Raw genomic sequence first — 17,361 nt, forward strand, 5'->3', positions numbered from 1 at the left:
AGCGTTTCGGCTGGCTGGCTGGCTGATAGATTGACTTAGGCTTTATAAGTTAAAGACAGATCAGATATGTGCTAAGAATTTTGAAGTGAAAACAGATTATTAACTAATCAAGAATTTATCAGTGGCAGATGTTTTTCTTCCTCTGGAAGATGTCTTCGAGCTATGTAAGGAATAAAATGTGTAGCCCTGTACTAATAGAAAAAGATAGCCTTCTCCGGTAATGGGAATTAGTCAATAAAATTATTTTTAGATATATCAAAGTCACCATTTCCTTTCTTCTTATTGAGAAAGGGAAGTACTTTCATTTCATTTCCAGCAAATGTAGATGTTACTTATACTACTGAATTATTATAATTGGTAGGTGTGAAAGGTTTTGTACTTGTTATCTTTGATGAGACTGATCAGGACAAAGGAGACAGGAAGTAGGTGTGAGGAAGGCAGAAATTCGTGTAGTTAGCAGTGATCTGTTGTTAATAACTAGGATCAGGGATTAAGGAAAATTAGCAGTAGTTGTTGGAAATTTGTGGGACTACCCAAGAGTTTTATCCTCAGTACTAAGATTTATCTTGATAATAATTTGCTTCCATTTCAAAGAAGACAAGATTATCCTGGTTTAAGTCTTTGTAAGATTTAAGACTGGATTAGGAAGAGTGCCGCTGTCAGTTGTAGCCAGGTACAAGTTCTCCAGACTAGGAAAATACAGTTTATACCCTGACGAGCTTGCGTTTAGTTTGTACTTCTAAATTCTTTTGATTCTTCGGTCTCTCACGTTGCAGGCAGAGCTTTTTCTCAGTGCAGTCAGTAGTCGTAAGAAAAACACTGGTGAAGTAGTGCTCATAGAGAGAGCAGCTTGAGGCCAGAGGCAGGAAGACAGAAGATGCTAAAGATGCTGCTAGAATTTTAGCACAGACACAATGTCATGGGTGGAGGGTCAGGCCTCTGGGTTAAATACTTGGGATGGACTCTTACCTTTGTAATTCTCATTTAAGTTCCTTAACCTTTAAACGCAGCGTATCTGTCTAAAAGCGATAACTCAGTCTACCTAAGTGTTGTGGGAATAAGATTCTATGTAGAACATGTCATGGGCCTGCAGGGTAGTAACACGCATATAGGCTGTAGAAATGTTTATAATTTGCAGGTTTCAGAGCGTAGTGCTTTGGGCTGAGGCTACACATTAGAGTTAGCACAATATGAAATGAACACGGACCTTGGTTGTATTTTGTTGTGCTGTTTTTCCATTAATGTTAACTCAGCATACATTCATGTTTTAGTATAAAGTAACTTTTGAAGTGGTTAATCCATGATTAACCAATCTCCAGTTTTTGGAGTGTTTGTTTATACTTTCAAAATTAAGGTAAAACTGAATATATACAAATAAAGAAATTTGAGGGTCAGTTTTCATGTTGAATTTTAGCTGTGCTATTTAGGGCATGAGCAGCATTCTTCTGAGCCTTAGTTGCCTTGTCTGTAAAATGGGAATGTTTCAAATTTATGGAATCGTGGTGGTCACTCAATAATGGACACACTGCTCAGCCTCTAGTTGGTATGTAGTAAGTTTTATTCCTGTCACTGTGGTTTTGTGACATTCTGGCAGCCTGTCAGCTCTTCGAAGCCGTGTGCTAGCCGTTTCTTGGGTGACGTCAGGGTTCCCCGCCCACTCCTAAACCAGATGATTCACTTTCTCTCCCCATTGCAGTAGAACTCAAACCAGGTTTATCTCAGTAGGTTGTGTCTGCCCAGGTGCAAGGGCGTGTCCTACACCAGAGAAGGATAGAGCATCTCCTTATATTTCGTGTTCAAAATGATATTTTGTTCTTTGATGGATATTTATTGGTAAAATGTAGCACCATGTTCAGTCACTTATACTTATTTCTTTTTATGAATTGCCTGTTCTTGTTTGACCCTTTAGTTCTTGTACATCAGAGCTTTTTGTTGGCAAGTTAAAATTCATTGTATAGTAAGCTTATTGATATTTCATCTCATCTATTTAGTGCAAGTGTTTCCTATATTACAGACTATATCATATGTCTGAAATCACCCTGAGGAGGAGATACTAGGGAGGAGTATCTGAATTTTGCTAAGTACTAGGCTCCACGGGTGATACATACAGAGTATACAAACACATTTTCAAAGGGAAAGAAAGCAAAATTAAATAACTGTTACACTATTCATTTAGACTCCAGCTCTACACTTCAGTGATTATGTTGAATGGTCCCTTAGTTAGGCCCCCATCATCAAACGTGAACGGTATGCGCCTGCCTGCCTCAGATTAGGAAAACTGGGGGGGGGGGGCTATAAGAGGGGAGGGAGTAGACCCTTTCATTTGTTCCAGAGTGTGTATTTTCAAAAAGTTTGCATTTTAATTTGGAACACACATTTGAAAAAATAAAATATATCAGTGTATGGCATATTTAACTTTCAATTTCTTGACTCATTTTGATGCTAAGAAAACGCTACCATTTATCCAAATTTAGAGAAAATTTTTCTAAAATTTTTCTAAATGTTACAATTTTACAGTATTTGCTGTTTAATTTAGCTGAACTTTACTTTTGTATATCGAGGACATTCTTCTTCAGCTAGCCGTCCTGCGTTTCTGTCTTCATACTGCACGACAGCTCCTGTTGGGACTTCGTGTCACATTAAAGTCTTTCCCGGTGTGTTGGGTTGTGACGGAACCGAGGGCCTGCGCAGGCCTGGCACATGCTCCATGGCTGAGCTGCCGCCTCAGCCTGCGCTGCGTGTTAGACTTTGTGTTACTGTGCTACTAACGTATACCGGAATTTTTAGGTACTATCATTTTTCTCGTTTATTTCTGAGTCACAAATGAAAGCCAGAGTGCTCTAGGTGTTGCTGTGTATCATCCAAACTTTTCCAGTGTTACTCAGACATGAGCACCCAAGTTCTGGGCTGGGCTTTGTAGGTCAGTGGGAGAGCACTTGCCTAGCGTGTGGGACACCCTGGGTTCAATCTCCAGCACCCCCAAAAAACAAAAGAAAAAGAAAAAAAGGATTGATTAGTAAGTGTGACGCTGAAGAATCTATTGCTCCCAACAGTTGTAACCGAGAATTATAGATCACTGATATGGAATTACGTATTATGGGAGAAAGATTAGTGAGCAGTGCTCTCTTAAAGGGTGTTCCTTTGCCTGAAAAATAGATCTTTGTACCACTTTTCTGAATCTGTGGTGTTTGCACAGGATTCAGCAGATAGATTAAAGGGTTTGGAAATGTCATATTGTGAGTATTGTGGAAGAAGATCCTGTACTTTAGAATAGATACGTTATACAGGGAAGTACATTATAAATCATCCAGTATGCTTATTAGTGAGAAGGGACATAACTGCTATAGTAGTGCAGTGTTTGGCCCTGTTTTAAATTATATTGATCTGCAAATCCATTTTAACTGCATTAAACTGCTCTCTCCGTCGTCTAACTAGCTAGATTGCTCTTCTAACTCCCCTTTCGAATGTAAGGAGATGGAATTCACGCTCTTGGGCCCAAATACAGGGGAAGCTGGCAAGAGCACTTCGCTGGCCGTGAAACGACGCTGCTTCCCCGGTCTCCACCGCAGGCTGCGGGTGAGAACAGAGGCGGGAAGTGCCTCTCCCCGGGACCTCTCGGTGTGGGTGACTTCCTAGTCTGTTTCGAAGTTCTCGGCAGTTTGCGTTTTGGAAATCTGTGCCTTAGTGTAGTGATGCTGCAGCTGTTCGTCAGCGTGCTGGAAGAGCTGGTTTCACGCAGACGTGTTTGCTCTTTCTTCGATTTAGATTTTTAACGTGACTGTATTCAGCAGCCAGCGTGACTGATTTGCGAGTTTAGAGTAACAGTACAGTTGTATGCTAGAAACACTAACAACACAGAAAAAGATGTATTGCCTGATAAAGTTAAAATTTAAATATGCTCATTTGCTACATGTTAACTGCTATCCACAAGGATCTTATTTTGTGGCCCTTAAAAGCACAAAATAATGTGCAATAAAAATTTTTAAGAAGGTTTTGTCTGTGGATGATACTTTAAAAATATCATTTGAACACTTGTACTTTAAGGACTTTTTAAGCATCAGACATTCAGAGTTTAGTTTGCTTGTTTGCTCTCTTGCTTACTTCTTCGAGGATTTTTGAGACAGGGTCTTGCTGTGTAGTTCAGGCTGGCTTTGAGCTCACAGTGATCCTCCTGCCTCAGCCTCCTGAGTGCTGGGATTACAGGAATGCACCATCACGTACAGTAGAATGTGACCTAGTTATTTCGTGGGTAGAAAATTTTATGTTGTAATTTTTGAAGAACTGAGTTATTCTTAGTGAATAGCTTTAATACACTTTTAACTTTTATTAGTAATGATTAATTTTATTTGTTTGAGCAAATAGAAAACTCTTTCTTAATAGAAATAAAAGATATTTAGGAACATGCTCAATTTTTGCTCTTACATGAGACTAACATTTTCAGAGGAGCTTTTGTACCAGCTTGTCTTTAAAGAGCTTACCATGATCCTTTTACTTTTCTGTAGAATGATCCAAATTGACCTTGGAAATAGTAATTGTATTAGGTTAAAAGTTGCCAAAAGAAGTCTTAAAAATTGCTCTGTATTGTTTAAATGTTTACTAAGCAGTACTTTAAACTGGTGGCTTTTCCCCTAGTTCTTTTAATAATTGCAATGACAGTCTTAGTGGTTTTTATTTTCTGGAGGTCAGTTTAATGCTTCATTCTATTCAAATGACATCATGTGTCACAGTGGCATTTTTGTACTATAACTGTCATTTCCACCAGTATTTCAGAAGAGTTGCAGATTTACATATGTGTGTGTGTGTATATATATAAAATTTTTTTTTTTTTTTTTTTTTTTTTTTGGTACCGGGAATCAAACTCAGAACCTTGCATTTACGAGGCAGGCATTTGTGCCACTGAGCCTCTGCAGCCCAAGATCTGCAGATTGACCAGTGTGAAAACTATAATGCAAGTCTAAGTTACCAACAGATAGACATAATGTAAGGGCTTGATGTATGAGGTGTGGAGATTGATGTTTGGGGGGTGGTAGTAAAGATATTGATGACTACTTCATACTTCAGTTTTGTCTGTTAAACTTACAGATGGTAACAGTGAAGGTCATTTACTATTTTCTGAAATAAGTTGATTAAAATTACAATTTTTTTTTTTTTTTTTTTGGTGCCAGGAACCGAACTCAGGACCTTGTGCTTGCCAGGCAGATGCTTATGCCACTGAGCTATGTCACCAACTCTAAAGTTACATTTTAAAATGTTACTTGTAAAGATTTAAAGAAAACTAAAATTTTTTTTACAGATTTAAAATAGATATATTTAGAAATGAATATTGCCTATTTTTCATTTGAATATGACATTTTTTATGTATTTTTTTCAATTAATAAACTTTTTAGCACAGTTTCAGGTTTATAGAATGTGTTTTTACATAAGAAATAAGGTAGCTGCACTGGTGGTACACGCCTGTAGTCCCAGCACTCAGGAGGCTGAGGCAAGAGGATCACTATGAGTTGAAGGCCAGCCTGGGCTGTGTAGTGAGTTTAGGACCAGCCTGCATTACATAATGAGACCCTGTCTCAAACCCCACCCCCAAAAAAAAGAAAAGAAAAGAAAGAGAGAGAGAAGGTAGTAAAGTTTAGGAAAATATTGTCATTGTTTTACAAAGTAGAAAATCCTGACTTGGAGTATAGTTTAGGAAAATGTTGCTTTAAATTTTTTTGAGCTGGGCATGGTGGTACACACCTGTAATCCCAGCACTCTAGAGGCTGAGGCAGGATGGTCGAAAGTTCAAGGCCAGCCTAGGTTAGTTACACAGTGAGTTCAAGGCCAGTTTCAACTGCATAGCAAGACCCTGCCTTAAAAAACTTCAATAAACCAGGCATGGTGGTGCACGCCTGTAATCCCAGCGCTTGGAAGGCTGAAGGAGGAGGATCACTTTGAGGCCAGCCTGGGCTACGTAAGTGAGCCCAACATCAGCCTGCATCGCATAATAAGACCCTGTCTCTCCTCCCCCGCAGACAAACAAACAAACAGAAAAACCACTAACAAACTATGTAGATTTATGTATGCATTTTTTAGATGAGTAGTGTGTTTGATTGTGTTTTAATTTCTAAGCTAATTCAGATTTTGCGTATCTCCTTTAAGCTGTGAAATAGCTGAGTTGAATCACAGTATCATAAAAATATAAAAATGCAACTTTATATGTATATTTTTTACTAGCTGAATGAAATTCTTTTAAAACATGTTTTCTGGTATTATCAACAATTCAGTGTTAGGGCTGACTTGAGGACCTTTCTGTATTAGTGATCATGTTGACTGGGTGCTTTTGTTTGCTACATGTTCACCGTAGTTTTTAGAGCAAAGGTTTTTATTTAAAACAACTGATTTATTCAGAAGCATAATAATGAATCACCATGATCCATCCACCCCCTTGTACTAGAGATCGAACCCAGGACCCGCACACTGAGCTGTATCCTCAGGGTCTCTCAGTTGCCAGGGTGGGGCTCAGACTTGGGATCCTCCTGCCTCGGCCTCCTTTAATGCTGGGATCAGAGATGTGTGCTCTGCCCCCTTTCTCCTGATCGTTCCTTCTTCTCCTATACTGGCTCATAGTTGTTCTAGCTGCTGAAAGTTGGAGACTGCATGTGTCCCATCCTCAGTGTTCTGTGCTGTGCTGGGAATTAAGTCCCCTCCTACCTGCTGATAATTGTATCTTAAGCATTTGCTTTGCTTGGTACTGGGAATGCCAGTGATAAAGACGAGAAACCAGCACTTCCAGAGCATGGCTACTGCACTGTGAGATCTTTGCAAGAGTTTGGTCTGAATAGGGGAGGACAAGTTGTTTGTCATGAAATGCTTTTAAGATTAACTGAATGTAGAAGGATTTGATTAGTTGTCTTTAAGCAAGATGACCAGGAAAATGTGAAGAAAGGTATGGAGGCAGTTTGGGCAAAAAATAGAGAACGAATCAGCGTTGTGTCCTGGGGTAGCTGCGGTTACTTGGTGTGTTGGATGTGGTTGGCAGGAAGATAAGCATCTGGAGAGGTGATAGAGAAGGATCATTGCCAATTCTGAATTAATTGTGGAAAGGGTGTTACGACAGAGAACTTGGATCTGGTAGCTGAACAGATTCAGGGAGTGGTGCAGGGGGGTGGGGCGGAGAAACTGTCAGACTTCTGCAGCGTAAACTGATGGGATCCCAAGTCGTAGCAGTAGCATTGGGGACGTAGGGGTTTTTCTGGATCCTGTCCAGGAGGTGATCTGTTGGGCCTGTTGGCCAGCGGGGTTCAGAGGGGGAAACTGAGGGAAGCACTGCTTGTTCTTGAGTAACTGGATAGGCAGACCGCCGCTGAAGTGAGCAGCCTTGCCGTGGCTCTGCCCCAGGAGCTCAGCACTGTTACCTTTTTTTTTTTTTTTTTTTTTTTTTTTTTTTTTTTTTGGTTTTTCTCCGGTACCGGGAACCGAACTCACGACCTTGCGCTTGCCAGGCAGGCGCTTTTGCCGCTGAGCTAAATCCCCAGCCCCAGCACTGTTACCTTTTACTTCGTTTCTGCCTGCTGCTTGCACCTAGTCTGTGGGCCTTTGCCATAGCTTCTCGTTCTACACTTTCTGGCTTTTTTTTTCAACCTCTGTATCAAATCCTGAATTCATGTTTTTAATCCAAAATTTTTTAAAATCCTACAACCCTTGAATCACTTGTATTTCAGGAGTTGTTAAACCTGCTAGTGTGGTTCTTCGAACTGATTTGAGGACAGGACCCCGAGGGGCTCCTCAGAATTTTCTTGAGATTCGTGTAGTCAGAGCTCTTCCTGAGACAGAAGACTCCACTGCCCTTTCCAGTCTTCTCTCCTGAGTGCACGACGGAGCTTATCAGGGGGCTGTATGTGCCGTGGGCTGTCAGAGCATTAGGTGTGTGTAAGAACCTCCTGCCACCACTGGGCACAGGGGTGCAGGCCTTGCAGTCCCGACACTCGGGAGGCTGAGTGAGGCAGGAGGGTTGCTACAAGTTCGAGGCCAACCTGGGCTACGTAGTTCCAGGCTGAGACCCTGTCTCAAAACACAAAACAAAAAAATCTACCTGAGGGCCGGGGGTATAGCTCAGTGGCACAGCGCCTGCCTGGCAAGTGCAAGGTCATGAGTTCGATTCCTGGCACAAGAAAAAAAATCTACCTGCCTCTGTTAAGCCAGATACTAAAAGAAATTTGCAAAGATGTAAAAAGCCATACTTACTTGGCTTCAGAAGGTTAGTTTTTCAAAAACTATGTTAATATATAATGGGCTTGTATTTTAAATGAGTAAATGAATTTTTAAAGAAACCTACATTTAACCGAATAATACAGTACCTGTCACTCACATAAACACGACATTTAGGTTCTCAGTTTTTAAGAGTGAAAAGCAATCTTGAGACCATAATATTTGAGAACAGCTGTTCACTCACCAGATCTAAAACTAAACTCATTCTCTTATTTGCAAAACTTGGTTTTTGTTTTCTGTTTGGTAGCTGGTGCATCTGCCCACAGAGCAGGCCTGAAGCCCGGATGTCACCCTGGCTCCTACCTGACCCTGTGACGCGTCGGGCCCTCACCACGCGCGCGCTGGGTACCAGCTTTGGTTCTTCTCATCCCTTTGCTGGTTACCCCCTCGCAGCGGCCGTACAGGGCGCGGGTGTTCGTAGCTGGGCCTGTGCCACAGAGCAGCGGGTGAAGGCCGGAGGGGCCGGCACCTCGCCTGCGGTCGTGCAGCTCGGTTAGGCTGCAGAACTGAGCTTGGGTCCTGCCAGTCTCTCGAACTTGGACTTCTTTGCTCTGGATCAGTTTGTGTACTGCTGCAAGTTTCCTGAGGGTGCTGTATCCATATTTGTGTGTATGTGTAAGTTACACCCGTGCCAGCGTCCTGTTGTAGTGTAGGAGCTTGTGCTCTCCGAGCTGCTTTGATAAATTACACTTTCTAGAGCGAGGACGGGGGCTACAGACTCGGCCAGGTGCGGCCCGCTGCCCCGTCCTGTGAGACTGCATTGGAAGCGTTGCCCTTTGGCGCAGGGACGGCAGAGTGGTGCGGCTCTGGCGGGTGCTGGGTCCACAGGCTAACGTGTGTGCGATCTTAGCCCTGTGCGGTGTTCAGACCACACCCGTGCGTGGTCTTGTATTTCCCAGATGCTGACAGTTTGTGTCTTTCCCTTTCCTGTTTTTTTTAGCTCTGATTGTTCACGTTGTTCAGGATTTCTAAACTGATGTGTTGATGCTGCGTGTTTTGCTGTGCTCTGCAGCAATTTAAACTTGTTACATGTTTCTTAAAAGTGCTGTAGTTTAGAAACAGACCAGTTACACAATAAATAGTACTGGTGACCAGTGAGATTATTTGATCCTCGTGGGCACGTTCCTAAATGTCTTCTATGCCTGCCGAGTTAGATTTCCTGCCTCTTTGGTGGTCACCCCCAGTAACTTTTCAAACTAGTTATAGAGTCGAGTATAAAGAAACCTTTTTGTTGTTCTTTTTGAGACACAGTCTCACTGTGTAGTTCAGACTGGCCTTGAACTCGCTTATGTAGCCCAGGCTGGCCTCAAACTCTCAGCGATCCTCCTGTTTCAGCCTCCTAAGTGCTAGGATTACACGTGTGCATCACCATGCTTGGCAAAAATTCTTTTTTCTATGTTCATTTGATTGATTGATTGATTGATTATCTTTCTGAGGCAGGGGCTCACTCTGCAGTCAGGCTGGCCTTGAGCTCACTTTGTAGCCCAGGCTGGTCTCGAACTTGCCACGATCCTCCCACCTCAGCCTCCCGAGTGCTGGGATCACAGGCGTGCTCCACCACGCCCAGCTTCTATTTTCATTTTTAAAAAAGTGTTGCCTAGGTTTTTTATTTTTCCTGACATAACCGTTCCTTGGATTTATGGGTTCACTTTTAAAGCCATTGATTTTTATGTTTATCTTTACTGCCGCCTTTTTCCTGCTTCCTTTAGTTAATTTCTTCACCTCCTTGAGTTGGATGCTTTATATTTTTGCTGGTTTGTTTGGCACAAGGCTGTAACTATTTTTTTAACATAGAGTTAATGGTATCTTGAAATATCTTACAGTGTTTTACTATTATTTTGTCAGTGACCCTGCAGTTCAGCATTTATTTCGTTTTCAACTCAGTATTTTTAAGGTAGTTTTATTTTGCTAGTTCTTGTCATTTTCTAGTGACACTGTATTGTAGTCAAGAAATTTGATCTGTATTTTTATAATTTTTGTGGTTTATTGGTGCTTTCTTTATGGTGTGTGTGTGTTAACTTTTTACGACTATCATAGGTACTTGTCAAAAAAATGTACTATCTGTTGTCAAGGTACATGGTTTTGTATTTTTTTATTTTTCTTTTTTTGTCTCCCCTTGATTTACATGTTTTGATACTATATGGCTTGGAATATAAAATTTCCTGTTTTATCTTTTTAATTGTAACTGAAGTGTTTATCCTTTATACTGTTTTTCTTCATGAATTTTGTTTGTATGATATTAATGCTGTTTCATTTCAATTTTCTTGGCATTTCTTGGTGGTATACATTTCTCTGTACATTCTTTTTCTCCCAACTTTCCTGCGTTGTTTCAGGAGTACTTTGTGCAAAGTATTTTCTTCAGGTTTGATTTTCTTTTCTTAACCTAATTAAAGAGACTTCATGTTGTAACAAGTGAATTTAACACCTTCATATTTATCGTAATTACACTTATTGTTGGGCTTATTCTTGGCTTCTTATTTTGTATTAACCCACCTTTTTTCCTCCTTTCAGTGGCTTCAGTGCTTTTGCTATAATTAAAAATTTTAAACTGCACACATGCAGTGATAGAAAAATATGGTCAGTCTTTATTGAAGAATATGTATTACAGTAAGAGATACGTTGCCATTAAGTGCCCCCTCTAAATAACTGCCCTCACAGTAGACACGCTTTTCTCATCATCCTCACCCTTCCCCTCCCCTTCCTTTCTTTCCCTCTCTCTTCTTCCTTTTCTCTTTCTTTCTCCCTCCCTCCCTCCCGCCCGCCCTCTCTTTCTCCCTTCCTCCCTTCCATTCTGGGTCTCACTGTGTAGCCCAAACTGGCCTTGAACTCCCTGTGTAGCACAGGCTGGCCTCAAACTTGTGATCCTCCTGCCTCAGCATCCAAGTGCTGGTATGTCTGTCATTGGTTGTCTGGACATCTTAAATGGATTCAAAATATTTACTTTCCATGGCTGTTTTGACTTTGGAGGAGAGCCAGAAGTTACACAGTGCCAGATCCAGTGAGTACGGTGGAGGGAAACATACTGTGATGTGTTTAGAAGCCTGCCTTTTCATTGACTAAAACTTGGCCGCCACATTCCCCTGTATTTTTGACCCCATGTTGTAAGACATGAAAGAAACTTCCAGAACTGCTTCAGGAAGTGGAAAGCGTGACAGGGTAGTGTGTTGAAGCCGGGGGTCTTTTACAGTAAGAAATTTTCAAAATGTAAACACCACCATACTTTTCTGTCAGCCCTTGTAGAATAGGCGGAGTTACTCACCACGTAGTGTTTTCCAGAAACTCTCTACTTCCCACACATAGTGACTGTGAGCCTCTCTGTTACTTGGTATTGGCCCCTTCTATGTTTGAGATTCACTCAAGGGCACTTCAGTTTTGTAACCGGTGGTTGCATTGTCTCAGTTTCCTTCCTGGGCTTAGTGAATGTTTCTGGCTCCAGAAAGGGGCGCCCGTCTCAGCCTTCTTTTCTGCGTGGTATTTTATTGGTGAGGAACGCATGTGTTTGATTTGTGGTAGTGTGGGGTTGCTGGGCGACAGAGACTGCTCTGAATTCCCAGGTACTTAGATTTAGTGTTGGGTTCTTCAGAAGTCTTTGTAGAGGCCCTGGTATGTGCGTGTACTTACCTTCTAAGTTTTGGAATATAGGGAGAGCCTTGTCTTACTGCTTTATTACATAAATAGCACCCTGCTTGGGTATAAAATTAGTATCGCAGTTCTTAGAAGAATGCTGAGTTTTCAGTTAGAAACAGCAGGCGAGCCGCTGTGGCAGGAGCAGCGGACCCTGCCCCCTGCCGCTTCTCGCCAGGTACCGCCAGCCCGGTGCTGGGCTCCATAATTCCATCGGTGCGTAGTTCATCTTCCTTTCATTTGGAGGCACTTTAGAGTATTCTCACGCCTTATTGTTCTCCTTAAATGTGTTTTTAATGGCTAATATTTACTTATTACCCTGTCAGACACACACAGGAAGATGCGTCATTGCTACGTGTTAGGAGCTGTAAATTGTCTGCGAGACAGAATTTTCGTAGGTGAAGTAATTAGGCCTAAAAAGCACTTGCTCCAAATTATTCATGAGGCTTTTCAGTGACGTCAGAGAGAGTGAAGAGGATGGAATGTTTGTAATTCCTTCCACGATTCCTGCTGGACGCCAGTTGGTCTGTAGTACCCAAGAAATTGAAGTTACATTGAAAGAAATGAGGCCAAGGTCATGTATTAAAAAAAAAAAATTTAATGTGAGTAGTATGTACTAAATCACCAGTGTTCAGAGAAAGAAGGTAGTTAATGAGTTTAGATTGTTCCGTGAGGGAGACTGTCACACTGAGATTAGGTAATAAAACGTTAGGTGACTATTGTGATCAACACAGGCGACCAAGGCTTCAATCACAGCATCATGTACATTACAGACATTCGATAGATACTTGTTTTATTTCGGTCACAGTAATAGCTTCTTTTTACTGAGAAGTTACAATATCCTGGACAGTTGACCAGCACCATCTCTTGAGAAAGATACAGACATTACCCCAGGAGTGAGAGTAGGGTTGGCTTATTTCAAGAACTAGTTTTCTCTGAGTGCCCTTACCAGTAACATGGGTACATTTCACTTTGCTTGTCTCCCAGTGCTGTCTGTGAAGATGCATGAGATGGGCAGTCATTAAAAGAGCAGCCCCTCCTCATACAGCCTTATGTGCTGTGCTTTATAATCACGAGAACCTTCAGCCAGAGTATATCTCTGCAGAGTGTCGGTCTTACCTCTGTTCCACCCAGGAAAAAATAGGTGCAGTCAGTTACACAGCTAGTTTGAAGACGCAGAGCTGTGATTGACACCTGGCTTGGGTACCATGTTGTCTGTAGTTTGAGAGATTGACTATATTTTTGCTGGTTTAAGGCCTTTCCACCAGTGTATTGTGTTTATCTTTTAGAGGAGTCCAAAATTCAGTTAAGGGTTTCTGATTATTCACATAGTAGACATATGGTTATTTTTTATGAGATTTGCTTAAATGAGCGTCGAAATTATTTCTCCAATTTTGATTAGTCTCATAGACTTCATTCTGTTCTCTTTGTATTTACCTCCATAGTCTTAGTTTCTCTTACTTGGTTTAGATTTTATATTTTATCAGTGAAAAATATTGTTAACTTTGCTGTTTTGTCAGGAAACCAACAAATTATCTTCTACCCTTATTTTTGTCTTACAAAGATTTAAAGTAGAGACCCAGTATAGTTTAAAATGCAGCAGAATAAGAGTAGTTACCAGAGAACTGAGCATTCAATTTGACACACGCTGGGCACGGCAGTGCATGCCTGCACTCCCAGCACCCAGGGAAGCGGAGGCAGGAGGACTGTAAGTTCGAGCCCAGCCTGGGCAATTTAGCAAGACCAGTCTCAAAAAATTAAAGAGCCAGGGAGGTAGCTCAGCACGAAGTCCCTGGGTTCAGTTTCCAGTATCAGAACAGAGAAAGACGGGACACGTTTGTTCTGTTGTAGTCATTGGTGAGTCGCACGGCTTTGACAAAAGTGCTTCCCATCAGTGAGCGTCTGGTACGAGGAAGACGAGGTGAGCATGAGCTGCCGTCGCGGCCGGTGGAGGCCCGGGCTCTGCCCTTGGAGGTAGGCAGTGAGTAGGAGAAGGGAAGTATGCTGGCAGGGACGCCTCCTGGGAGAACCTGAGCTTGAGAGTGAGGCTGTTGCTGCCCACGTAGGCTTTTGTTCGGTGCGGGTTGTTTTCGTGGTGCTTTTGAATGTAGATGGCGTACTGCGGAGGTACACTTTACTGGCTAATCTTTTCCACCCCTTTTCTTTTGTTGGGATTAGTGCCAGAACAGATAAAGCCCAGTGTAAGCCAGCCTCAGCCTGCCAACTCTAATAACGGCACTTCCACAGCAACCAGCACTAATAATAATGCCAAGCGAGCCACAGCCAACAGTCAGCAGCCGCAGCCGCAGCCGCAGCCACCGCCACCCGCGCAGCAGCAGCCGCCGCAGCAGCAGCAGCAGCAGGCGCCGCAGCAGCAGCCACAGGCTTTGCCTCGGTATCCTCGCGAAGTGCCGCCACGATTTCGCCACCAGGAACATAAACAGCTTCTAAAGCGGGGTCAGCATTTTCCCGTCATAGCAGCAAAGCTGGGATCTGCTGTTAAGGTGTTAAGCAGCCAGTCAGAAAGCAGTGCTGTAACAGCCCAACAGCCACAAAATAACGGAGAGGTGCAGAGCAGCAAAACCCAGTCAGGTGAGAGAAGGTATTTCTTACGAGACTCACACTTCAGCGTCACGCGCAGCGTAGCGCGTTGATAAAGTCGTAGCCTGTCGGCGATGTATTTATGTTTGTCAGGATCTGAGCTCTAACGTAAGAGTCCGGTGTAGATAGTTATGAGTGGAGAATCATACCTCTCCTGTGAGTTAGCTGCCCCTAGTACTTTAAAGACGAGTATTTTAACCACTCTCCATTCAGCTTCTCCCACTTTGATGAAGAGCGTGTAACTAAAATTGGAAATACGACTGCAGCAGACCCTGTGCTCCCCGCCCCGTGCTCTGCGCACACCCACGCACGCTCCTGCACGTGGCCTTCAGTAACCCCGGAGGTGGTCGCTCGTACCTCTGCGTTTCCCGGGTGTCCCAGGCACAGGTGTTCAGTTTCTGCCTCTGTGCTCTCAGACGACCAAGAACTACTCCATACAGATCAAGGTATTTCACAGCTAGTGAGTAGCAGATTCTGGACCTATGTCAAGGTCTGGCCCCAAGGCTGTGCTTGTAAGCACCACGCTGTGCTTGGGCAGCATGCTGGATGTGAGAGGTAAAGAGAGAGGTGATACGGATGTGAGTTTTCTAGCACAGCTGCTTAGGACAGCGCCTCATGTTGGACAGAATACGAGTTTACATTACCCTGATTTCATGCTTCCTCTCTTCTGCCCTCCTTGCTTAATACAGGTGTGAGACTGGCCAAATACCTTAACCCCTGTGACTTTTAAAATCTGTAGTGGTGAAATGTAGCGTCCAGCCTTATAAGGTTGTTTTGAGGATTAAATTATACGATATGTTAAAGCAGCTAGCTTACTGCCTGGTGTTTAGGTGCTTAATAGGTTATCTTTCACCATACTTACAACAAAAGTTTGGTTTACACAATACACCTAAGACCAAATGGTAGTTAGTAATTTCAATTTCATCTGTGAAATCAGGTTAGAAACAGATACGTTGGTGATCAGCATAAGGAAAACTAGTTTGTCTGCAGCTGTACCATTTAAAATGCTCCTGGTCTCAGAAGCTAGTAAGGCCTAGTTAGTACTTGGATGGGAGAAAAAGTATGATCCAAACTTTGGGAGAGGGTCTGGGGATATAGCTTAGTGGCACAAGCGTCTGCCTGGCTAGGGCAAGGTCCTGAGTTCGATTCCTGGTACCAAAAAAGAAAAAACTGGGGAGAGATTATTTCCACAACAAATACTTGAGTACATGTATACTCTTAACCAGCAAGCTGGTTTGATAAATAAGAAAACAATAGTGAGGTGGGATGGTATACTCAGAATATTGTCAAGGATGCTCTTTCAGTTTTGCTAGCAGTGAAGCTGTTATTGAAATGGAAACAGAAGTTTAGGACTCTCGTTTCCCAAGACTGAGGTCAGAAGAGCCCAAACCACGTTAGATAGACGTTCGGATGGGAAGGCTTAAGGTACGGGCATAGGAGGAAGTCTTCAAGGGAGCCTGAGAAGGAAAACCCTCCTGCCTGTTTCTAAAGGAACTTTACCAGGGTGGCCTGCGTTCATGTGGAGGTTAAGGTGAAAGTCAGATGGTACAGCAGTCTGTCTGGAACTAGATCCCAGAGCAACCTGAGGACGCAGATACAAAGCCAAAGCATTCCCAAGAAGAACCAGACTTGTATGTTTATCTTTTAAAAAGTAATTGGTGAATACGTACTTATTTTGCATTTTTATACCAAAAAGTTTTTTGTATATTTTACTAGCAATGGTAATAGAAATTTTGACTGTGAAATAGTCCATGAGGAGTCAGTGAATCAGAGAAGGGGTCTTAGGGGAGTCAGGTCTGTCCTGGCTCCTAAAAACTTACAGTAACAATGACGTGACCCCAACGTGGAGATTACTGTGACCCACACATTGTATTAACCCATTTAATTCCCATTTTACAGATTCGGTAGTGTCATCTTCGTTTTACAGACTGGAAAGTAACTTAGTGAATAACAGTGTACTGGACAGTACAAACATGAGCAACAGCTCAGAAACATGAGAACTCTATTTTGAGAACCCCAGGTAGTGCAGAGTTGTGGGAACACATTGTCGGTATTTGTGTGCGTTTGTGTCTAGCTGTTTGAACAGATTGTTGATAGGTTGGGCGTTCACATCAATGAGTGGGGCACACACGAATGCACGTGCCGTCTCCGTGGTGGAAAGAGGCGTTGGCTGTGTCTCCCTTGTCCTGTCTTGGTGCACCTCTCACTTACTCAGTAGGGCCAGAGGGTGGGGCTAGTACCTGCATGAGATTGGAGAGCACAGCCGAGGTGCCTTCGGGGTAGCAGGTAAGTAAGGTACAGGATGAAAAGGAGGGCACTTGTGGTAGAAATATTTATTCTTCATGCTTCCTAAACACCTTTATGTTTTTGTATTTTTATTAGGACCCGCCCCCCCCCAGTCACACCAGACAATTCTCAGGCCGAGCCCTTGGCCTAACAGCTTGTGACTGTGCCTCAAACACTAAACACTGATGGATGGTTTTGAGATATAAAACTTTCTCCAAAGGTAACTTCTTAGACCCCGGCAGGCCTTGCTGCTGCCCAGGTAACCCTGAGTTGGGAGCCCACAGGCTACATCTTAAAGGATTTTAAGAGAGTTAACACACTCGCCAGGTCGGGCAACAGTGTTCTTAAAATGTTTTATCTCACTTACCGCCTGACTTGATACTTACAGAAAAGTTTAAAAGACTTTAGCAAACATGTGCCGTCCGTCCAGATCCAGTGGTTGTAATGCAGTCCCGTGTAGCCGGGCATGGTGGCACACACCTGTAATCCCAGCACTGGGAGGCTGAGGCAGGAGGATTGCCATGAGTTTGAGGCTTGCCTAGGTTACATAGCAAGTTCAAGGACAGCCTGTGACTAGTGAGACTCTGTCTGAAAAAAAAAAAAATA

At 42.8% G+C, this 17,361-nt stretch overlaps 1 protein-coding gene across 8 annotated transcripts in view; it reads left to right on the forward strand.

The window, feature by feature from the left end:
* The window catches only part of Tnrc6a (trinucleotide repeat containing 6A), a 186,634-nt gene that overhangs the window by 134,790 nt on the left and 34,483 nt on the right, over positions 1–17,361 (forward strand). For 7 of the 8 annotated variants that reach the window (XM_005405109.2, XM_005405110.2, XM_013504801.1 and 4 more), the window contains one exon: positions 14,047–14,460. The exons of the other annotated variant lie outside the window; for it this stretch is intronic. In XM_005405109.2, coding sequence (XP_005405166.1) covers positions 14,047–14,460 — 414 coding nt within the window. The remainder of the gene's footprint in view (positions 1–14,046; positions 14,461–17,361) is intronic. 8 annotated transcript variants of the gene reach the window in all.

The sequence above is a fragment of the Chinchilla lanigera genome, unplaced genomic scaffold (assembly GCF_000276665.1).
Source record: "Chinchilla lanigera isolate Chin_1 unplaced genomic scaffold, ChiLan1.0 scaffold00092, whole genome shotgun sequence".
Taxonomy (NCBI): Eukaryota; Metazoa; Chordata; class Mammalia; order Rodentia; family Chinchillidae; genus Chinchilla; species Chinchilla lanigera.